The sequence below is a fragment of the Primulina tabacum genome, chromosome 8 (genome assembly GCF_025594145.1).
Source record: "Primulina tabacum isolate GXHZ01 chromosome 8, ASM2559414v2, whole genome shotgun sequence".
In the NCBI taxonomy this organism is placed as follows: Eukaryota; Viridiplantae; Streptophyta; class Magnoliopsida; order Lamiales; family Gesneriaceae; genus Primulina; species Primulina tabacum.
Window position 1 is genome coordinate 4,653,656 of NC_134557.1, and position 24,112 is coordinate 4,677,767.

The window sequence follows — 24,112 nt, forward strand, 5'->3', positions numbered from 1 at the left end:
ATCGATTTTTTTTTGTTCAGTCCATGTATACTTTTTTAGTACCACGTTGCTAGATTAAGTGTATCACATTTCACCAACTTTCCCACTTTATTTGTTTATTTCCACAAAATATTTATGTACAGAATTGTTGGTATAAATAAAATATCGATTAAAATTATATTTTAGTCTAGTTCAATTCGATTTCAGTTAACTCCAAGTTTCTCTAACAGGTTGAAGCCATGGCTCTGCTGATGGAGACCGGTTCAGAGCCGAAAACCGATGGTGAAATAATTGACCTTGAAGCCATCTCTGCTCTTAAAGAGTCTGCTGCTATTGAACTTAAGGTTACGCTTGTGGCATCGTGTTTTAGTGATAATTCTGCTTGTTTATGTCCTTTTTTAGTTATTGCTTTTTTTTTTCTTGGCTATTTTTGTGGTTTCCGATATATGGATAGATACGTGTTCCATTACCTTGGATTTCTACGTTTCAAAATCACTGAATACGATGTATGCTCATCTTTCTGTTTATGGGATGTTTTTCGTTGGATGGAAATCGAAGTTTGTAAAATTAATTCTTTGGCCAAGATATGTGTTTCCTGTGCTGAAAGAGAGTAAAAAACCAGAGAAAGGTGTAATTTTTGGTATGTTGTGTGGTAACCAGATTTTGGTGGGGGGGGGGGGGTGGGCGCTTCTTCATTTTTGGGTGGAAGAAACATGTATTTTTTTGAAAAAAATTAAGCTTGAAGGTCGAAAGCCTTTTCGTCCGAGGAATATGAGTGATGCGATCATCCAGTAATATACATCCACCTCTCCTGAGAGTTGTGTACCATTTATGCTCAATCAGATAGACGAGAACACATTTACTCAAGGAAGGTCGAGCAATTGATGAGAATTATTATTTTGGTTTTCCGTGCCTTCCCAGGACAAGGGTAATGAGTGTGTGAAAATGGGGAAGAAGCATTATTCAGATGCTATTGATTGCTACACCAGGGCCATTAATCAGAAGGCCTTGGGCGATTCTGAGCACTCCATTCTTTATTCCAATCGGGCTCATGTCAATCTGCTCCTAGGAAATTACCGACGTGCTCTTCAGGATGCCGAGGAAGCTTGTAAACTAAGTCCAACAAATGTTAAGGTTGTGGCTTTATTCTCATTTCATTGCCACATGGAGTATGATTATTCATTTAGTTACTAAATCTGTTATGATATTTAGGCACTTTATCGAGCAGCCAAAGCATCATTATTTTTAAATTTGTTGGATGAGGCAAAGGTATATTGTGAAAATGGTCTCTGCCAATCACCTGCTAACGAAGAATTAAAGAGGCTGTTGAATCAAATCGAAATAAAGAAATCAGAACAAGAATCCCGTGAAGCAGACATTTCTAAAACCGTGGCGACAGCTGAGGTTTGAGGTTTACGATGTTCTGACTCTTGTGTACTTGGATATCTGCATGCTTGTGATCTCCTCATTGATTTTTTACAGAGCCTTGTCTCCTCCTTGGAAGATAGGCAACTAAAAGTGGGAAGGGCAACATATCAAGAACTCACTGGAATCAAGAAACCGATGTTAGACAAAAGCAATATGCTTCACTGGCCGGTTATTCTTCTCTATCCTGAGGTTATGTCCAGTGACATCATTGAGGATTTTTGTGAGACTGACAGGTTTTCAGTTCATCTTGACATGATATCCTGGCATTTCATTTTCTTCATATGAGAAGTTTTCTGACTTGAATATAGTAATTATTTAATCAGTGTTTTCTTACATGTTAGTGACAGTTCTGTTTGAAATTCCATTTGAAAAGTTGTTGCGATCCTTAGCTTGCTAACATGTTCTCAGAAAGTAGCCCACCTTTGCCCTGGGATACAGGAAATGAGTACACTCGCGATTCTCTTGAATTATACTATGAGGTGAGCTAGTACTTACTGGATCTGGTCTATTTGAAACGTTATTTGTGGTTGGCTTGATGAATAAGAAGAATTATGATTGGTCTCTAGTGTTCGAACAACTGGCTTTCTTGAAAATTTTTCTGCAAATATTATTTATCTCTATTTGCTCACTAGTCTTTCTAAACTGGTTGGATTTTCTACTTACAAGTATATTTTTGTCTCTAACCGGAAGGATAATGTGTCTGAGACTGAGAGTCGGTCATAAAATATTGATGTGTTTCAATGAAAAACGGAAACATTGATCGTATAATCATTTGGGAAAAGAACTCCAGTTTTGTTGATGATGTTGGCAATAATTCAGTAAATCTCTTTATTACGAGCAGCATAATATGATTTTGGCTACTCGGTGATAAGGGTGGAACCAAGGGTGCTGGAGAGGTCAGTCGACCCCCTATGTTTCATGTCCTCTGGAAAATTTACTGATCTGTGTGATAAACAAATGAATTTAATGGATAAAATGTCATACTTTTCCTCCATAAAAGAGTTTTCAAAATCAATTTGAACTAGCTCTGACTTTTGCCTCTCACACTATAAATTATTGCTCCACCTTCCCACTTCATGTTCCTTAATCATACACTCCAGTCTTAGCAAGGTTGTAAATGGCGGTCGGCGGTGGCAGGGGCGGTCGGTAGGCGGTTGAATTTTTTTCAAGTAATTTTTATAGATAATCATGCGATATAATCACAAATAGCCATCATTTTTTATGTAAAATGTGCAACTAAATAATGTGTAAGCATAAAGAAGTTTCATACGATATAATATCATCTAGATAATGTGCAATTAATAAAGATTCATCATCATATTAATCTTCAACAATAAATCAATAATAGGAAAAAAATTTGATTTTTGAAATCACAAAATCTGAAATATTATAAAAAAAATATGATAAATAATAAATATGCAATGCCTAACATAAATATTCTGACTGCTGGCGGCGACAGGCAGTGGGCGGCAGACTGTGTGTGGTGGTTGAGACTTGAGAGTTGAGAGTGAAAACCAACAATAAAATAAAGAAAGTGAGGTGTGCTAGAGTTTTGATATTAAATTTAGTTGACTTTGACTAGGTTTTTAAAATTCTTGACTAGGTTTTTAAAATTGTTGACTACAACTTAAAAATCTTGACTACCCGCCTTGCCCGCCTAGCCCGTGCTCGCCGCCTCGATCCGCCTCCCTAACACCGTATAGCTTGGGCCGTCTAAAACACCCGCCTCATGCATAGGTGGTGCGGTCGAGGGCCGCATACCGCCTAGGCACCGCCGCCTCGACTGCCATTTAGAACACTGAATCTTAGAGAAGCCCGCCTAGGCGGCCGCCTCGACCGTCATTTAGAACACTGAATCTTAGAGGAGTCTTCCTTTTCAGAGAAATAAGTCTGACCAAAAATTGGATGCTGGCGGTGACTTTTTCGTTATATGAATCACCTCAAGGCTCAAGCTGATAATGTATCTAGCTCATGATGAGCTTCTATTGCAGCCTTTCAACTTAAATGATCCCATCAACTCTTTTTTTTGTGACAGGCTGGTTCTGGAGTTTGTTTATCCAAGAAAGAAGTGCTCTGTTATCTCTTAGAAGGGACAGCTGCTTCTCATCTGGAAAATTTAGGCACTGAAGGAACTTCAGTTGTCGATCATTCTTCAGCTGCAAATGGTATGCTATTACTCTCCTTTGACCAACTACATCGAGAAACTAAAATCCACGGTATCATAGAGGAATTTTGACAGATGTTATTTAGATGTGAATGTTCAGATCGAGATGTAATAATTTTTATCATGATACGGAAATCATGAGTCAATAGGGGATATCTTTGCAACTTCTTTATTGATTTCTACAATATATAGTAACTGAATGGAGTCCCTCCATCAATATTGAGAAGCATCTTGAACTTATATGGAGTTTTAGATGAGAACTTAATGTAGAAGTATTTTCCTCGAAAGTGGTTGTTGTTTCACCTTGTTGCTTCTATGCGAGGGAACACTTGAAAAGATTTTAAAAATTGAACCATTATGGAAACAAAAAATCATTTTCATATGTTCATTACCAAATTCTTACGAGGCGAAAAGCTCAATTCTGCTTCCAACCTTACCAAGATTGGTGATTGTGATGTAGTGGTGATGTGTTGTAAATAGCTTATTGCTTTCCTTTTGCTGCTAAGAATTATCTGAAATGTATTATGTATATTTTCGAGAGGTGAGTGAAGAGTACAACTAAATATCAAGTTGTGCGCTTTGATGACGTTGGATTTTCTGAGATAATACTAACATTCTAATTTTTAGAAAATGACCCAAAATGGGCCCGAGTAGATGAAAGAAAAACACTTCTTGACATTCTGAAAGGTCCCAAGTTTATTATCCCTGGAATTCCCGGTAAGTCCAGTTCACGGCACATTTTATGTTGCGATATTCCTGCAGGTTTGAAATACTGTGTTTTTTCACTATTCCTTGTGTTGGCTGCAGTATTTTTTGTTGTTTCGAAAAGGTCCAGCTTCTACAAGGATTTTAAATCTGGAAAATGGTCTCTGCCAGAGTTGTAACAGTCAAGATGTCAATCTTTTAACATTATAGGTATGTGACGTCACACTTTCATCGATCTGACAAATGATCACGTCCATGCATAACTCTGCATAGTTGATCGTGAAAAAATTGTATTTCGTTTAATGTATGATTGTCAATTCCTTGGTTTCTAACCTTTTAGTGACCAGTGGTATGTAAAACGAGCGGCGACATGATCACTGATTTTACTATTATAGCTTGCAAGAGTTATACTCTAATCAATCAATATTCAAGTACAAGAATGAAACTTTGATAAGCGGATACAGCTGTGATAAATAGATGAACTAACATCCCCAGCAGCAAAACTAAAACACACCTAATTTTCTCCAAAAGGTGGAAAAGAAGCTTGATAGAATTTGATGTTGGTAGTATGCACAATCATCAAACACACACAAAGGCTTCTTGGTGTCTTTTTTGGAGAGACATAAGTGCATACGGTTTATAATTTTTTGGTGAATGCCAATGCTGCTGCTCAAGAATGATAATCATGGTTACGTTATTTTGAAGAGAACGGCATAAGTCTGATTCCATACAGAGGTTGTCGAAGGTCTATGAATTCTTGCATGGAAGGAATTAGATATCTTGACGAGGGAAATATTTTCTTTCAATTATCATTGCTCGATAAATAATCATATGAGAGAAAGTTGAATATCTATGGTTTAATCATTTGGCTACAAAGTGAGACATGATATCAATTAAAAGTTCCCCAATTATGGTCCTTGATTATTCCAATATAAGGTACATAGGTCATTACCTTTTTCTGCTAGTAGTTGCTGCTACACATTAAAAACGTAGCAAAAATGTGAAGAATTGTACATTTTACCCTTTTTCTTTCTCAGTCATGTATCACAGATCAAACTGTTTTGGCAGTGAGAAGATGGGCACGATCACGGGCCGAGTGTGATGGATTGTAGCAAGATTTCACATTCAACAGATTCTTGACTGTCGATTGCCCTCCCTTTGGCAACACCTTTCTAAAGCTCTGCATTTTGCTTCCTCTCTTTGTTTCCTTCTTCACGGGTAACTCCTGAAATATGATATAGAATAAATTATACTGGCTATGTGCATTACATTTCATTAGCATAAAAAATTTTAGGGGGAGAGGTAAGAAATTTGTTGGGCTGACGGACTTGATATATTTTGGATGATAACTTATATTTTAAAATAGTGTTACATTTTTTTTAGAGATTTTTCGTTTTGAATAGTGATTATTGTTTTCTGACCCCTCTTTTACATGGGATGCTAGCTCGTTTTCCATTTCATTTTAAAAAAATCGATGATATCAAGGAAAATAAGAAAGCACTCAAATTCGAAGTCTAAAGAAATCAACTAGAAATTAGTAAGTATCTAGGAACACCAGAAAATATATTGCTGATCTAATTCTTTGAATTTATAGAGCTTGTACAGTTTTATTATCTGTCCCTCTTCTTTCTCAGTTAAAATTTTCTAAGCGTCCACCCATTGCAGCTGTAGTGATAATAGTTTTACATTCTCTGACGCCCCCAACGCTAGCTAAAAGCCTAAAACCTAGAGGACGGACTTTGAGAAGTCAAATGTGTTATTTTCCCAATGGGTATTTCAAATCTTATTTTACTTCACGTTTTACAATACAGCTTAAATCTTAAGACTCGTTAAAACTCCCTAGTCAACTCCGGCTCCTCTCAAAACTACTCCTACACCAATCAACTGTGGATTAAGAGTATATCAAACATTGACATTCGCGAGATTTGCGATAATACTCCACAAAAAAAGAATTAAACATTGTGGTGTTCCAAATTCAATTTTTCAGAATAACTAGGTTACCTTTAATGATGTTTTATCATCACTCAAGCCTGCGTCCCTCGAGGCATCATTCTTTCCTGAAGGCAAGCAAAATAAATATTAGTTAATTCATGATTCCGATGTGTTTGTTAACCTTGATCATTTAAAATGTTTGTTCCATGTATAAGACGTTATTTTTTCATGTTACCAATGAATGGTGCATGTTTTATTCTTATATGCATATCATGCATCTTAATATGTAGAACATGAGATTGAAACATGATACTTGTGGGATAGTAAATTTATGTTTAGTTTCTTACGAATACTGTCAATCTGGTTATCATCCATGCTATCCGTGAAATATATTCGAAAGCTCGGTGATCCAGGAAAGGTGTCATCATCCTGATGATTAATCATTCTCTCCTTATCATGTTCTCCATCCTCATCTTCGCTACCATCTTTGTCCGTCAGAATGTTTTCAATCTTGATCTCAATCTTGGTCTGATCACCCTTAGTTTCCTGCTCTTTGGGTTCATTTGTGGCCTTCATTTTCGGGCTGAATTCTGTAAGCATCTCGTCTTTTCCAGTAGGCTTTGTGGGATCTTTTCCCTTCAAACTTTCCAATTTCCCAACTGAATTTGCGCCATATCCGGTGGGTGATGACTCATTTTTCGAGGGACCGGGGCCATCTTTGGTTGGTGATGGCACATTTTTCGTTGTGTCATATTCGGATGATGAAAAATGGGAAGCATTATCTTCCTCATCTCGATCATGCAAAAGTAGCTCTTTCTTCGAAGGTGTTGAATTCTTTAGGGGTTGTGCATGCCTACGCTTTTTAATCTCCTCCAACCGGCGGAGGAAGATTGGCCGGAGCTTGGCCGGCAATGTGGTGGCACCACTGGGTTCGATTTTCGAAACGCCACAGCCCATTGTTATTAGTTATTATATGTGCAAATGTAGAGCTTGAATGCTTAGAGACGGGCTGAAAAAATGAAGGGAGAAAAGAAGTATCAATGGTCGGCAAATAGGAAGAATATTCAAAATAAACTCTTGATGGGTGGAGACGAGAGTCAATCCTAGATTTAGGGGTTTCTTTTCTTTGTAGGGGTTTCTTTTCTTTGTGGCTGTTGGTGTAAAGTTTGATGTGATGTTGAGATTTGGTCTTTGCCCTTTGGTGAATAAGATCCAGTGGTTACAATTTTAGTGAGATGTGGCTTTGCCGTGTCATCTTCTGTGTGTGCATATGACTTAAATTATGCATGAAAATTGTAAATTTAGGAGCCAAATATTAGAATTTTGACCCAAATATTACGTGGGTGGATTTCATGATAGATACTGCCCAATAGAAATAGTCGAAACCTGTGTTCTTGGACAGGAAGAAGACCGAATTTAATGGCTCTGGTAGAATCTTGCATGGATCAATTAATTTAGTTAGTCATTCTAAAAATTGCATTTCTTTCTTCTTCATTTTTGTAAAATCACAAAAAAAAAAAAAAAAAAAATTGATGATGATTTGTAACTCATCTGGTGTGTTGTGTCACGTCTCGAATTCGAGATTTAGTTTTAACCATCTTCTTCCCAACTAAAAAAAAAATGACAAAGCATAGTGTCTTGGGCGAAACAGAGGATATCTCGATTGGAGATGTATTTTTTGTTGTCATAATCAATCATAGTTCTACAATTTTGTGGTGACAATCAATTTATTCATTCTCATTTAAATCATGTAATTAAATAATTAATATCATATTCAATTTTATAATTGTGTTTAAAAAACAAATCTTTAATTTGCACATGTTTTTTTTTAATAATTTAATTATAAAAATATAACAATAATATTAATCATTTAATTCGATGATTTTCATTGAAAAAGACAACAATTGATTGTCAGGATATAAATATAAGATTATAATTTATTTAATAAAATATATATGACTAAAAATATCACACTTTAAAATATAAAAAAAACTAAAATTGATGTTTCGTCAAAATTAGAATGGATCGGATAAGTTATTAAAGTAAGAGCAAATCCCAAAAAAATGGAAATACGACATAAATTAAAATGGAAATTGGAATAGCAAATGGACAGAGTCCCAATCTTGATACTAGTAGGTACCGAAAACAGAACGGGCGGGAAAAAAGATTAGCCAGGAGGCGCCTACAAGCGATTTTGATCTTCCGATGAAGAAGAATCGCCGCTGCCCTCGCCGCCGTTCCCGAGGTCTCCTTATCAAGGAGAGCAAGACGATATCATCATCGAAATCGAGACGGATTTCCAAAACGTTATAACATCGAATTCCTCGAACCGTAACCCAGACAGACACTGACAATTCCGCCACCAACGTCGGTTATACATATGTTCGGTTCTCCTCTGAACCCATCCATCTTGATATCTCTGACGACAAAGAACGTGATCTTAACAATTCCAACAACCGTTCCGGTTACAACTCAACAAGCGGCAATAATCAGAAGGATAGTGGTAGTTATTTCAGGGTTTCTGATTCTCCAGTTAACAGGGTTTTAGAAAGACTAGAGCTAAGATTGAAGAGAAAATGGTTGGATTCTTGCTTAATCTCGCTACAGTCATCAGTGCGGGGGTTCCAGGGGATGGATGATTCATCAAAACCGAAGCTTTGCTTCGGGCAGTTCTTGTGCTCGGACATGAATTATTCCGGTGCTGGGGGGCTTCCCTCAAACGTGCATAACTAGAATTTGGTTGATCTTAAGGGGCCTTTTGTCTTACAGGTAAATATCGAGCTATGATGCACTTATTCACTTCTGATCTGATGTATATTCTATGTGGTTTCTGTGTAGTAATTATATTGTATCATTAAACTGCTATTGAACGGGGACATGTTTGAAGTATGCCACATATCCCACTTGCATTTTATGAAAATGTGGTTCAAGATCTGCCAAGTTGATATTTTAATGAGAATTTTTGTGACCGGTATTCTGGGATGAAATTGCTTTGTGGTCTTATTCGTGTTCTATTCACTGTAAACGTCATTAGTAGTTCTAGTTTACTTTTTTTTAAACTAAAAGCTCATGTGAGGGGATGTTTACAGCATGGCTGTGGCATCCGAGTGTAAGAACTGACTATAACCTCTGATATAACCTGCCTGTTTTTTGTTGGAACCATAACCTTTGACATAACCTGCATGAATTTTTGTTGGAAACCAGTAGCCTCTACGGGAACAGAAGGTGTAATTGATGAATACACTGTTTATTTTGTTGGCATCCATATTCCAGCACAGTCCTCTGCTGAATTGGGGTTGTTAGAAAATCATTTTCTCTGAATCTAAATACTTCTCAGAGTCGCATTTGTGGTATGATTATATTTAATTGGTTTTTTATTACCTGAGAATATGGCATTTATCTTAGTTAATCGGTAAATGAATATCCATCTAACACAGATACGGGCGATGGATTAAGTTTTGGGCCTTTTACTCTGTTAATATTGCATATGTTGGTTATTTGAAGTTTAGTGTATTACAACTGAGCGCAGATTAAACAGTATTTATGACACTATTGACTGAGCAGTTTTGAGTGTACGATGTGCCAGCCTCACGTAATTGACAGCCTTGAATGTTCTGTTGTGTTCATACTTTCTGTTTGATTTACACCTACCTAATTTTTTATCAGTGCATTCTGACTGGTGTGAAGGGATTTCAATACAAAAAAAGGCCCGTATGAACTTCGAGTTTATGTTGATAATCATTAAATATGGCTATGTTAATACTTGAGTAATGTTTGAATGGATTATTTTCCCTGACCATTCAACGTAGAATAACCAGTTTTTCTCTAGGTTGTACAAAGCGAAAAGGGTTGTCTCCTCAGGAGGTTTCAAGTGCTCTGGCTTCTTCAGACTCCAAGCAGGTCAAAGATATGAAGGAAACATTCAAACAGTTCCAGATATTCCTAGTGAACTTTGAGGCATATTGATCCCATGTTCTGTCAGCTTTTGACCACATGTTTATTTCGATTCATGACAGACGAGTCTCTAAATACTGGAGTAAAGTTAAACTCAACCATTAAAAGCGTGAAAATGCTTTTACTTGTGGACTCCGCTTGCTACCTTGAAAAGTAAGATGGATATGCTGTCTGATGGCTAAATTGGGTTAGTTATTTAGTTTTTGTTACAAATGTATTGTACAAATGATGTCGATCGAAGATTTCAAGTGAAGGATGCATGTGGGTTTGCTCATTCTTCAATACCACTGGAAAAATATCGATGCTTTACAATCTTTTGCACCTGAACTTTGACTTGCTTTAGATTCTTTCTTCTCCTCCTTTTCAGGGTACAATAGTTGTAGAGATGAATAAAACTTCTCATGTCCCAGTTGCTCTTGAAATGACCCAGGGTTGTTCAGCATCCGATGCCAGTTTACTTCTTAAAAGGATAAAAGCTTCCATTTCGACTCCACCTAAATGTTGCCATTTGAATCCTGTTGATGAATCTCCTTGAAAGCAATAAACATGAATGGTATTCTGCAGCGTAATCGGTGCCAACAGAATAGAAGATATCAGAAACTTGAATCTTGTTAAAGCTTAAGAGTGTGGTGATGGCTGTGAAACTTGGGATCTGTTCTAGTCGAAAGTGCGGGCTGAGTTAACTATCTTTCGCTTATAATGTATCTTGAAAGATATGGAGGCAAGGACGGATTAACTGGTTCAACAATTATCTGGAAGTTTGACAGACCCGTGCTTCATACCCCACTAAGAATCGAGCCTCTCTTAAAAGTACTTCCTAAATGGACAAACTTTTGCACCATGTCCTTGAGATCAAGGTTTTGTGATTCTATTTTACGCTGGGCACGGAGAATCCAACTACATCAGAATGTTGGGGAGAATGAGCAGAATCCGAGTGCAAGTTTTCTTAGTGGTGCTTCTCTCGCAGGAACTCGGTGCTAAGATTTTGAAAAAACTGCTGTTGAACCAAGATATCATAAAGAACATCGTCCAAAAGCGCGGTTAACACAGGCTCCCAGGCATTTCGGAATTTCTCAATGAGAGTGGACATAATACTTCATGCTTTCGTTTCACTTCACGTTGATCTTGTTTAGATTGCGAGTTCCCCTTTCACCAGACTGTACCACCCCATAAACCTGTGCAGCTACTCTACCTGCCGTCATACCGAATAAAGGCTTCATTGTTGGGGGTGGGACGTTTTTCCCCGGCATACCGGCTAATTTCGAAATTCGGAATTGTCGTTTGCACACTCACACGCGGTGGTTTGGTTAAAAAAACAGGATTCTTGTTCTATTTCTATTGTACGAAATTATACACGATTTTAATTGCATTAATTTGGTGGTAATGGTCAGCTTCAAACGGTTATGCTAATATTTAATACTTTCAAACTTCAGGATACCACAACCAAGAAAACACACGTAAATCCAAAAAAAAAACACACTAAATTGACTGATGTACATATCGTTATCGTGCATTTCAACGTTCAGCCTCCTGTTCTTCCTGTTCAACAAAATCACGCAGATCAAAATTTACAAAATCAATGCGATCTTTTCATTCTGAATGAGTGTACCTTCTTGGTACTAACAAAATCGCCAAGTTTGTTCTTGGCCTTCCCGTCGGGAGATTTCTTGAAAAGTGTGCCACCATATCTGTTGATTACCTTTTCCTTCACCAATTTGCTGTATATAAAAGAAGCTCCTCTAAACTGCGGTAATACCAACCATGCTACAAACGCTAGTTTCATGTCATACCATATCGGTATCCTGCAACAAGCCATGCTTGTCAGTTCTCTTTTCACTCCCCACACAACAAAAAAAAAACAAAAACTAAGAAAATCCCTCGTCAATTTTCTTAATTCCGTAGTAAATCTGCAATGATATCAATTTTTTATTAAAAAAAATGAACAAATAAAACAAATTCTAGTTCAATTTTTGACTGTGTATAGTCACTTCACATGTATATGAAAACTAATTTTTGTTCATGTCATCAATTCATTTTGATCATTCATTATTTTGCACTTTATTTTCAATTTTAATTTCATCCAAACGGTATCGAACACGTGAGATATTAGATCTAATATCAAGAAAAAGTGCAAATTGATAGAAAATACTGTTGATTAACTCAAGAATCGGACCAAAAATGAAAACATACAAATTAAAATACCTGAAAATGTGATTTTCCCCTATATATTTATAAACTTTGTCCATACCTAAATATGTATGTATATTTACTGATTCTGAACATGATATCCAAGTGTATATATATATATATATATATATTTATTTATATTCTATTATATTTATTACCATTGTAAGACGGGCTCCAGCAACATCTCCATGAGTGTAAGAAAAGAATACAGAATCCAATAAGCGAGCCATTGCTGATCATCTAATTTTGATGGGCTTTCTATCGCCATCACCGATGCATATCTATTGAATAAATTTTCAAGAAACATAAAAATTTAATACATAGACTTACGATCCCTTTAGGATTCAACCAACACACACACACACACACACACACACACACACATATATATATATTACTCACAGTGGATAGAGCAGCATTATATATATATATATATATATATTACTCACAGTGGATAGAGCAGCATCATTGCGGGCCTGTCAAAATTAAAATAAGAGAATATAAATCATACTAAATCGATTCTAATATAAATTTCCATGTTAAAACAAGATATATGTACAGAATAATAGCTTGAACTGAGAAAAATTTACCCTGCAAGAGAATGAAGGAAGGTGATCAGAGTCCAGAAATTATTTTCCATGATCTCCTTTATTTTAGTGAGACCTTAAAAACTCCGAAAACAAAGCGAGCAAATAGATTCAGCTGAGTAAGATTTGCTTCCTGTCGGTTTCGAATTCTAGAAATTGATGACAGATTTAAAGGAGGGAGAGGCGAGGACACGTGGCGAAATGGGCATCGGCATCAGATTCTTGGTGCTCAAAACGTGGCAAAACGAAGTTTAACTGCACCCCTCCAAGGGGTTACTCATCAGATTTCAGATATGTTTTGCTTCTTTTTTCCCCGATTAATTTATATCAATAATTTAATTAATAATTATTTAATCCTAGATTTGGAGTTAACTTTAAAGCAAAAATTTGTGTGAGATCATCCATGAAAAAATATTATTTTTTATGTTCATAGTATTATTTTTTATTGTGAATATCGATAGAGTTAACCCGTTTCACATATAAAGATTCGCGAGATCGTTTAACAAGCTACGTATTCTAACTTTAATCCCACTGCATTAATGTGCGGTTTGGTTTGTATGCCTTTCCCAAACTCAAACCGCGTGTTGTTTTTCATGCACAAAGTCGCTGGTGGCGTCAGAATCCATTAGTGATTACAAATATATTTTAATTTGTAAAACAGATTTATATTATTAGATTATAATAATTAACTGTCGATCTTACAATTCCATTTCATTAAATATCAAGTTTTGAAAAATTACTTTGTTCTTATTTGTTTTATCATTTGCGATTTCGTCGTAATATTGTCAAATTTCAATATTAGTATATTATATTTGGTTGTTGTGCAATATGACACTATACAAATTTGAAATTATCAACGCTCTCAATTAGAAGTTATTAAAATTATTTGAAAAATACATCATTAAAATTGAAATTTGATAACAAAAATATCAGAAATATCATATTATAGATAGTGGAAGTGAACATATTGGACTAAAAATATAAGTTTTTATTTTTTATTTATTGAAGTTATGTTTTCTGAAAAGTAGGATAAAGTAATGAATCTAAATCATATTATTGTGTTAATCTTTTGACAGCTTTTATTGATTAATAATTATATGCTTTGCTTTAATTGTGTACTTTGACACACTGTCCTTTATTCATATCAAATCCAGATAATATGAAGAAACTTTAGATATAAAAACACATAGTTAAATAAAAAAAATTTATTCATCAGTTTTATATTTAGATACAACATAGAACAATGATATATCTTTTATTTATTTTTATTGAATTTAAGTTCAATATTAATCTTATTTTAGTATCAAATAAATTGATTATATATATATATATATATATATATATATATATATATATATATATATTGCTTCCTAGCTAGAATTGACCTCGATTTCTTTAATGCAAAAAAAAAAAGTGCATTTTTAGGCAATAAAGAGAAAATGATCTGAATTTTTTCCAGAAACACATCCAATTAATTGAAATTTTGTATACATTCCAAGTCTCTAGCTCTTACTTTCAATTCAATTCCATATATAATATAAAAATAATTCATATACAATATTTTAAAATCATAAACTTATCATTAACGCAACATTTGTTATAGAATAAAACTTTGGTTAATTATTCATTTTTATTTTATATTATATTATATAAAAAATTAATTTTATATAGCATTATCTTATACAAATATATTGATTTATTATTTTTGTATTATATGTCGTTCATCATCACATCAACAGTGGTTAAAAATATTCTGCAAAAACTTGTGTCAATCGGTCTCACGGGTCGTATTTTATTAAACAGATCTCTTATTTGAGTTATACATGAAAAAATATTACTTTTGATTGTGAATATTGGTATGATTGATCCGTCTCAAAGATAAAGATTCGTGAGATCGTCTCACGATATACATACTCAAAATATTCAGGCAACATGATAATGCTAATTAGGGATATAATCGAGCCGAGCCGAGCCGAACTCTTGAATGTTTGAGCTTGGTTCGTTTATAATCGAGCCGAGCTCGAGATTTATTTAACGAATATATGTATGGCTCACGAGCTTATTCAAACCTTTATCGAGCCTAAACAAGATTAATAAATATGAATTATACATTTAAATTTTCATTAAATTAATTAAAAAATAAATTATATATTTAAAGAAAAATATATTATTCTTATTAAAATTTGTAAATTTATTATAATAAATAAATTTAATAGATTTTTCTATATATTTCATAAATAATATGCAAAATCAATCAATCAAATATCAAAACTATTATTTTTTCATCTAAAAAATTACTTACGAACTTACCAACGAACATGTTCACGAGCTAACGAGCCGAATACTATAAAGCTTGAGTTTGGTTTTTTATCTTAACAAGCCTCATTAACTGAGCTCAAACGAGCTTTTATTGAATCGAGCTTCGAATAGCTCACAAATGATTTGGTTCGTTTACATCCCTAATACTAATACAGTTTTTATTATACATTGATAGAGTCAAATCAAATACAAATCACGTTATAGTTTCCCCCAAATCCCTTTGGTGATATTGCATTACAATATATATCATGCATTATAAATCGCATATGCATACAAAAATACACACAAACACACACACATATATATATATATAGCCAATATATGTACACACATGTATATGTGTGTATGTATATATATATGGCCAGCAGGACCGCATATCGACGGTGACGGGGTTTCATCACTTTCATGGGGCAATCATCCAGAGCACATGAATTCCCCGTTTTACCCTCGCCATCCTCGACATTTACATCACAGTACATGCATTTGGATTCTCGTCACTAAACATCTCTGGAGGATATTCGTATAATGCAGTCCATTCTGGTACGAATCTCTGAGGATTGAACTCGTGATTCTGTGCACTGTAATAATGGTAGGATTCACTCCTTTTCATCTCTAACTCAGAAGTGTCCACCTCTGCAGCCGGTTCGGACGGCGGCTCTCCTCCTTGGCCGCCGGTGTCGTCCTTGTTTTCTTCAGGTTTCTTGGCTTCTTTTTCTCCTTCCTCCTCTTTCTTCTCCGGTTCTCCGCCTTCGGTGCTCTTTCCCTCCTTTTTCTTCTCCGCCTCCGTTGCCACGATAGCGGCGTGTTTTCCGGTCTTTCTGTGCACGTATTCGACGAGAGTTTCGGGTTCGAAAACACCTTTCACGGTTACTTGTGATCTTTTAAGGTCTGGTTCTGCATTTTCCACTCCTAAACAGAAAACCATTCACTGTTAGAATTGTTGACATCTGCATATATGAATGAATTCAAACAGAATCATGTGTAGGTGATATCATATATATTATATATATTTATATATTTTTTCTTTACATGTTATATGAGAATATAGATTCTCACAGGTAATTAAGAAAATTCAAACCCCTACTACTTTAAGAGAACCAAAAAGTGGCGAAGAAAAGTAAACAATAATCTTAGCAAAAATAGGTTACAGATCAATTAATTAAAGAATGAAAAATCCCACAAATCTTTTCCTGTTTAAGCAAAATGGAGGAAAAAGAAATCCTACCTTTCATTCTTTGAATGCGTTTCTTGATTTCTTGAGCGCAAGCTTCACAGTGCATGTACACTCCCAACACAACTGTAATCACACGAGGAGCCTGTACGTACCCAAAAAAAAAAAAGATTAATCATTACATGAATATTAAATAATTCTCCTAAAATCAAACAAAAAGCTGGAAAGGATTTTTTTTTTTTTAAAAAGACGAACCTCCTTTTTTTCCTCTTCAGATTTGACCATCTCCTTCTCGTCTTGAGTGTTCTTGGGCTCTTCGAGTGGCTTTGGAATTGGTGAAATGAGCTCCACTTGGCGATGGCTCTTCTTCTTGATCCTCTCCAAAACCTTCAGTGGGTCTGCTTTATCACCTTTCACTACAACTTTACTCGTCCTGTAATCTGTTATCACATCCTCCACTCCTGCAAATTAACCAGGAAAAAAAGGTCAGCTAAAAACAATTATATTATTCATAAAAGGAGGTGATTTCCATTTTTTTTCCAGAGATAAAAAAAACCCAGAAAAGATGAGGAACATAGAATTCTTATATATACCTTCAAAGCCTTTGAGACACCTGCGGACTTTCGTGGCGCAACCCTCGCAATGCATGTAAACCTTCAATATAATTTCTTGAGGCGGAGTAGGAGGAGGCTGCGGCGGCTGCTCCGCCTTGGATTCATCAGATTTCTTCTCCTCAATCTTGACAGATTCTAATTCTTTCTTTTCCTCGTCCTCAGGCTTCCCCGCTTCCTTCGATTTCTTCTCTTCCTTCATAAATTTAAGTGAACACAAGCATACAAATAAAACAATTTAGAAATAAGTATGAAACCAAAAAATACAGCTTTGAACGGTTGAAATAAGATAGCAATAATAAGATCACCTCTCCCATTTCTTTCTTTGTTATTATATATTCTTTTTCTAGCTTTCTCTTGAGAAGCCCACAGAACGGAAGATAGCTTGAAAATTATACTTGTGAAAAGCTCACTTTGTGTGCGTATCTTTTGTCTGTTTCTTGTTGAAAACACGGACGTACGTACAGAAGTAGAACACGCAGTACATATACATATATATGTGTGTGTATATTGTTTCTTGGGAGAAAGAGGAGTGGAAGAAAGAAGAGAGGAGTGTAATCAGATTTGAAGGTTGTAGTGAATCTGGTGTTATCGTGTAAGTGACGTAGGCTTAGTACTTGGACTCGTGGCAGTCTCGCTATGGATATTGTTTTCTGTTCAAGTATTCAACATGTCTCCAAAATTGATAAATCGAGTGATTATTAATTTTTTCAGTGATATAAATAATATTTTAATATATTGTAATATGACGTTTTTGTTTTATTTTAGTTATTTATATTCGTGATATTTTCAATATATATATATATATAATATAGTTTTGATAGGCTCCACACCTATGTGAGCACCGATGAGGTGTCAATCATCGGTGGATGTGATGAAATATAGAAAAATTGAGCATCCAATGGGTGATTGACACCTCATCGTTGCTCATATAGATGTGCACGGTAGGCGTGCAGCATATCAAAACTATATATATATATATATATATATATATATATATAAATATATAGACGGATAATATAATAAGCTTGAAAATAGTTAGCAAAACGACATTGATATTTTTTTATAAAAAAAAAAACTTATTGTTTCTAGCGTATTCGAAATAGGAGAGTTAATTTTCAAAAAATAATTTAATCAATATCATTTTTCAAAATTTATATATTATTTAAATTAATATGTAACTCGTGTAATATAAGACAAGTTTCACTTAGATTCAAAATTTACATTTCAAAACTATTTTAATATATTTTAAATGTACTTTCAAAATTAAATTCTATTAAATAAAAGAATTGATAAAATAAATTTATCACTTTTATGAGTTATTTGCACCAAATCCTCTTAGAAATATCGAAAATCTACATTTATTCACTGTGAAAGTTAAATATGTATTCTAGATACTAGTAAAGATGCACATGCAATATTATTATTTATAATTTGATCAAATAATACTAAATAATTAAAACGAAATTATTTTCAATTTAGAATAGTTGTTCGATTTAAAAGGGAAGTTTTGTTTTTATTTTTTTCTATTTAAAATATGGAGTGACTTGAGAAGGGTTTTAGTAGGATAAGAATGGTAATTATGGAATTAAATATTTTGGTGTCCTAAGGTCCTCACACTTAATAATATAGTATAGATTAACTTTTATGAGTTATTTGTACCGTGATATCTTTTAAAAAAATTAGACTGTGCTTAAATCTCTATATATTTTTACAAAAAAAAAAAAATAGAATTGGCTCGAATCTCTATAACTACTTGTAAAAAAAAAAAAAAATTGGGCTGGGCTACAACCTACACGTATTATTTGACATGTTCTTCCATACAAACATGAAATTAATTTGAAGAAAGACTCTTGTCGCTTGCACGGAAGGAATTCCTGAACTTTCATACCTTGGATCTTTGGAAGATGATCAAGCACAAATAACTTTATTAAAAGAGTAATCAAAAATCAGTGGAAAACGATTATGGGACCCAAAATCTAATACATGATATTATGTATTGCACGTATTTTGTTTATTAAGTTTTGATTTGGTTATATAATAGTCAAATATGTTGGGAAAATAATCAATTGGCGATGAGACCTCAAGATTCATTAAGTATTGAATTCAAATAGTATCAACTTTAAAATGTCAATATATTTGACATACAAATCATGTGATTTCAACTGAAACTTTTGAATTTAAGTCATATCGGGTTTGGACTCCACCATTTTAAGGTTTAGAAATTTGCTACAATGATATATATATATATATATATATATATATATATATGTATGTATGTATGTTTGTGTGAGTGGTGTTGCATATACGTGTATATGATCCGAAGGAAGATGAGAATTAAATAAACACAAAAACTTTTATTAGACCGTGAATTGAGCTTATCATATTCGATATATGGAAAAAAAACATTATTTTTAATATCAAAATTATTATTTTTCATTCTCGATAAGACCGGATCGACCCGTATCACAGATATAAATCAGCGAAACCGTCTCACAAGAAATCTACTTATAAATAAATGAGTATATTATAGAATCTAATTTGATCGAAGAGTCTCTGATTAAAGAATTTCCAATAAATTTTATACAAATGCGGTTGATATATATATAAGACGTGAACGGAAAAATGAAAGAAATGGATCGTTGATGATTATATTACATGAAATAACAGCCATCATTATCGTAAAAGCTGATTACTATTTTAATTTTTTAGCTTTATCTTTTGATATAGCCCACATGCAATATAATGCATGTTGATTATATATATTTCAAAATTAAATGGAAAAGGAAATAGTGTGTGTAATTTTTAATTTTCCCGATCGAAACCTTTTTTTTTCGCAAATAAAATCCCACTCATAATTTTTATTTTCCCCTCTAACAATTCCTTAATTAGTTTTCATCCGATTTTAGATATACCATTATAATTATTTGTTCATATTTATCATGAAAAAATAATTGTAGCATTTAATTGAAGATTGAAAAGTTATTTTAAAAATTACAATTGGCATAAAAGTAGAGTGACATAATTATTATCGCATAATGCTTTCTGTCAATTCCCAATCGAAAGATGTGGTGCGCGTTGGTGTTATACTTCGTTAAGGAATGGAATGGTTCTTTCGGCAGGCAGGACAAGCATTCGACGCATGCAATCAATACTTAGATAACAATCGATGAAGTTTATATATTTCATCAAAGTTACGTACGATTTCGTTTATAATAAAAGTTTTTCGAAACTAAACATTTAAAGTATAAACTCATGAGATCATATAAGAATCAGCACCGTATATTCGCATCGAGTTATTCGATCACGTCTCGGTTACTCTGCCCAAACAAGAAGTAGAGATTTTCCCCTTGCTCCATTGTCAAATGCACAAATTAATGTTACGATGCACATTTTTATGTTATTTATTTTTACAATGGAGATGATCATATGATAAAAGGCACATGTTTTGGACTAAAACCCGACATATCATGGTACAATAATTTCACGGGTCGGTCCAACTTTCTTTTTTATCGTACCTCGTGGAACCCAATAAAAATGTAAAGGTTTGTAGGAAACGAATCTATACAAGACCAAATTGTACTTAAGGCCCACACACAAATGAGTCATTGATACAATGCATCTAGTTCATTGTTACGAGAATACCTGTTGATCATGAGCGTCTTGATTTTCACAACATCTGGGGGAACGTCATTTATTGTCTCTTTATATATTGTTGAATTATATGATCCGATGATATTTGTGTGAACATCTTCTCAAACTGTTTTTTTTTTTTTTTAAGCGGAGGGGCAAGATGTTTGCAAGAACATCGTCGAAATATTTAATTCAGCAGTGTGTGAAGGGGACGATCAATGTGACGTTCTATTAGATTTTCACGTGAATATCTTGCGACGCCTATAAGATGCTCGCCAACATATGAGAATCAGCATCAAAACTACATACATGTGGCAATCCATCGAAGTCCAGTTTGAATCCATTGACTCGACACATTCTATTAAAAATTCGAATAGTTGAATTATATGTGTTAAAAATAAAATCCATGTTTTTTTGTATCATGAACACATACATATAAATATATCTTTATTTGAAATATTTTTTTATTACTTTATTATTTTATATATAAATTACAAGACAAACAAAAAGAACATGATTGATGAGTGTAAGCAAAGAAGTGAGTTGTATCAATGAGTGTTTATCTCTTTATCAGAAGCTACCGATGATAATAGTGTAACTCAAATGTTTTATAGAGCTGCACAAATATCATGTTTCTATTATTCTACCAAACAAAGACAATTATTGCACGTAGAGAATATATCTCCTAATAATTACACTCCTTGCAATCAATGAAAATCGAATATGTAACATTGGATCTAATACCAATTATAGGACCGAGCGCTTACCGTTTTATGGGGATCTAAGTGCCAGGAGAGCTTTGACATGTTGAAGCTAGCATTGACCACAACACCTGTTCTAGCTATGTCATTAGGGCATGAAGAGTTTGTGGTTTATACAAATGCTTCGAAACTCGATTTGGGCGCGGTTCTGATGCAGCATGACAGGGTTATAGCCTACCCGTCGAGGTCGCTGAAGATTCATGATAAGAATTATCCGACTCATGACCTCGAGGTAAAAGCAGTGGTGTTTGCTCTGAAGATTTGGAGACATTATCTGTATGGGGAGAAGTGCATGATTTTCACCGATCAGCCTGAAGTATTTCTTCACACAGAAAGAACTGAACATGAGGCGGAGGCGATTTTAATGATGATGAAGTGATTTCACTATGATTTATCATAGGTTGAGTTTTTATCGTTTTATTAATATTACAATTTATAATCAAGTGTTCAAACATTACGTCTTAATCAATTTTTCATGATCATTAATTGGATGTGTTGTAAAACTATATTTTTTGGAACTGTTTAATATAAGTTAACATATTAAGTGTTGACATAACTTGATCTATATAATAAGATTTTTATATTATTAAAACACAAAAAAATTTTGTGAGACGATCTCACGAGTCAATATTGTGAGACAGAAGTCTTATTTGAGTAACCCATGTAAAAATAGTATTTTTATGCTTAAAAATTTTACTTATTATTGTAAATATGTGTATGGTTGACTTGTTTCACGGAAAAAATCCATGAGACCAATACCATAAGAAACCTACTATTATCGAAACTAGTAATCGGATTATATCAAAACCACACTTTTCTGCACATCACGTTTTTATGAGATTCGAGTAGACATGATCAGTTTTACACGTTTTTATGTTACGCTGTTGATTTTCAGGATTTGACTTGTTTTTTTTATTCATGCGTGATTGAGGGTTGAGTTGGCAATTTTTAAATTACAGTATTTTTATTTGTCGATCGTTTACGATTAATTTTTAATTGATATATTTTTCAGCATGGTTGAATTCATGCAAAATATTTAAATGTTTATTTTCGAAAATGTGAGCTTTAAAAAAAATAGAAGCATTTTAAATTAATAGACGTCACATGTAGAATCAAACATTTGTCGTTTTACTGAAAATATAGTTGGTGGTAACATTGTAATTCAGTGATTCTAGTCTTTTGAAATATAAAACAACTCAATCATCATATTTTAACCGTTCTACGAAGCAAATTGTAATAATTGCAACCAACATAAAAGTAAGTCGGGAATTGAGTTTAAATATGAAGACACTGAAGTATATATACATTGAAATGTGAGGTTTGATGGAAGCAATATAAATTGGATGATTGGGAGTGTTGTTTTTAATTAATGAATTGTTGAAATCAAGTAGGAACGAAGTACAAAATTAATGGGCCGACTTAGGAATCTAATGGATCAAGCATCGAAGTTAACAATCTTCTTACACGACATAAATCAATCAAAAGTATCGACAAATTTTACATCCAGTTTTCGAAAAACAGAAAAAATCTAAAAATTATCCATACATACAAAATAATCAAAGATAATAATTTCTACAAACTTAAAAAATTCACTACCCAAAGTAGATGTGAATGTGCAGTGCCATGATAAGAATGGTGTAGGCTACGAAGAAGAGCAAAGTGTGTACTATCACAGCTTTCCCGTTGGTTGTGAAGCTCCCGAATTCGACGTGCCACATGTTGCCGGGGAACTGGAAAATGACTCCGGGGGATAGCAGCACGAACAGAAGAAAGCCAATCAAAATTGGTGCCCAATCCTTCATTGTTGTTTTTGCTAATTAAGATCTAGCAAGCTCTAAATATTAAAATGTATGAGTATTGATATTAAGGAAACTATTCGACAAAGAAATGGGTAGTTCATATAAATATTAGACGAGGATGTTAGAGAATGGTTGGTTGTTTTGAGGTTTCATCCTTTGATTGTGTTTCAAGAAAAGGACTGGGCAAATTAAGGTATCTTCCACTTGTTGAAGGACTTGAATGGAAGATACCTTTGATCCGGGGCTCATAAAATGTCCCACAAGATGCCTCACGATTAAGTTATATGATTGAGTTAGGTCCAAATTCTAAATTCAATAATAATAAATTTTTCTTCATATATATGATTTAAATTTGAAATTCTAATTGTAGAAAAAATAAAATATATTTATTAAATCAAATAAATAATTGTTTTAAAAATAAAAAAATACTCAAAATAAATATTAAATAATGAAAATTTATGATATAAATATACAATAAATAGATTTTCAGACATATAATATAAAAAAATGTAGACAATATTTATTAATTGTATATTTTTTAAAAAAATTTAAATTTTCGGGGCAACCCGGGTTGACTCAAACCTGAACCAACCCGATCATTTTTTTAGGTAAGTTATCTGGTCCAACTCGATCTAACCCGAATCCGAAAACTTCAATCTCAAACCTGATTTTTTCATGTTGAACTGTGTCAGGTCGGTGTGTTGTGTCTGATTTTGACCTCCCTATGATATCAGATACAAGACCAATCGTTATGTGTTGACTCTCATATGAGACACCAGATAATATCTTGTAAATTTCATGCTCCAATTGTTCATTTTTGGATTGATAGATGTGTTAAATATCTAATATCGACTGAATTAAGTAATTGAAAGTTGCATATAA

At 33.8% G+C, this 24,112-nt stretch overlaps 4 protein-coding genes and 1 long non-coding RNA gene across 12 annotated transcripts; 2 read left to right on the plus strand and 3 right to left on the minus strand.

Moving 5' to 3' along the window:
• The first annotated feature begins 172 nt into the window (after positions 1-172).
• LOC142553180 (uncharacterized) lies at positions 173-5,658 on the plus strand. Of its 6 annotated transcripts, none has more exons than XM_075663239.1 (9): positions 173-323; positions 901-1,113; positions 1,192-1,383; positions 1,462-1,662; positions 1,806-1,886; positions 3,443-3,572; positions 4,199-4,288; positions 4,379-4,486; positions 5,314-5,658. In XM_075663239.1, exons 1-8 carry the CDS (start codon positions 219-221, stop codon positions 4,453-4,455), a joined length of 1,089 nt encoding a protein of 362 aa, XP_075519354.1. In that variant the 5' UTR covers positions 173-218; the 3' UTR covers positions 4,456-4,486; positions 5,314-5,658. The 6 variants fall into 6 exon arrangements, with proteins under 6 accessions (XP_075519354.1, XP_075519355.1, XP_075519353.1 ...); XM_075663240.1 differs by having other exon boundaries at positions 5,327-5,658; XM_075663238.1 differs by having other exon boundaries at positions 5,345-5,658.
• On the minus strand, positions 4,493-7,699 carry LOC142553181 (uncharacterized). The gene is made up of 3 exons (XM_075663241.1): positions 6,556-7,699; positions 6,278-6,333; positions 4,493-5,501 (listed from the first exon to the last, which is right to left on the minus strand). Exons 1-3 carry the CDS (start codon positions 7,163-7,165, stop codon positions 5,328-5,330), a joined length of 840 nt encoding a protein of 279 aa, XP_075519356.1. The 5' UTR covers positions 7,166-7,699; the 3' UTR covers positions 4,493-5,327.
• Positions 7,700-8,345: 646 nt separating this feature from the next.
• On the plus strand, positions 8,346-11,309 carry LOC142553184 (uncharacterized). The gene is made up of 3 exons (XR_012821912.1): positions 8,346-8,977; positions 10,038-10,153; positions 11,087-11,309. It is a non-coding gene; the product is annotated as an uncharacterized LOC142553184 (long non-coding RNA).
• A 237-nt stretch (positions 11,310-11,546) lies between these two features.
• LOC142553183 (HVA22-like protein e) lies at positions 11,547-13,095 on the minus strand. Of its 3 annotated transcripts, XM_075663243.1 has the most exons (5): positions 12,940-13,095; positions 12,799-12,825; positions 12,508-12,630; positions 11,772-11,964; positions 11,547-11,701 (listed from the first exon to the last, which is right to left on the minus strand). In XM_075663243.1, the coding sequence occupies exons 1-5, from the start codon at positions 12,987-12,989 to the stop codon at positions 11,678-11,680; spliced, it is 417 nt and encodes a 138-aa protein (XP_075519358.1). In that variant the 5' UTR covers positions 12,990-13,095; the 3' UTR covers positions 11,547-11,677. The 3 variants fall into 3 exon arrangements, with proteins under 3 accessions (XP_075519358.1, XP_075519357.1, XP_075519359.1); XM_075663242.1 differs by having other exon boundaries at positions 11,547-11,964; XM_075663244.1 differs by lacking the exon at positions 12,940-13,095 and having other exon boundaries at positions 11,547-11,964; positions 12,752-12,819.
• Positions 13,096-15,392: 2,297 nt separating this feature from the next.
• LOC142553185 (heavy metal-associated isoprenylated plant protein 7-like) lies at positions 15,393-17,612 on the minus strand. Its single transcript, XM_075663246.1, has 5 exons — positions 17,346-17,612; positions 17,020-17,233; positions 16,682-16,887; positions 16,481-16,571; positions 15,393-16,164 (listed from the first exon to the last, which is right to left on the minus strand). The coding sequence occupies exons 1-5, from the start codon at positions 17,352-17,354 to the stop codon at positions 15,719-15,721; spliced, it is 966 nt and encodes a 321-aa protein (XP_075519361.1). The 5' UTR covers positions 17,355-17,612; the 3' UTR covers positions 15,393-15,718.
• Positions 17,613-24,112: the final 6,500 nt, after the last annotated feature.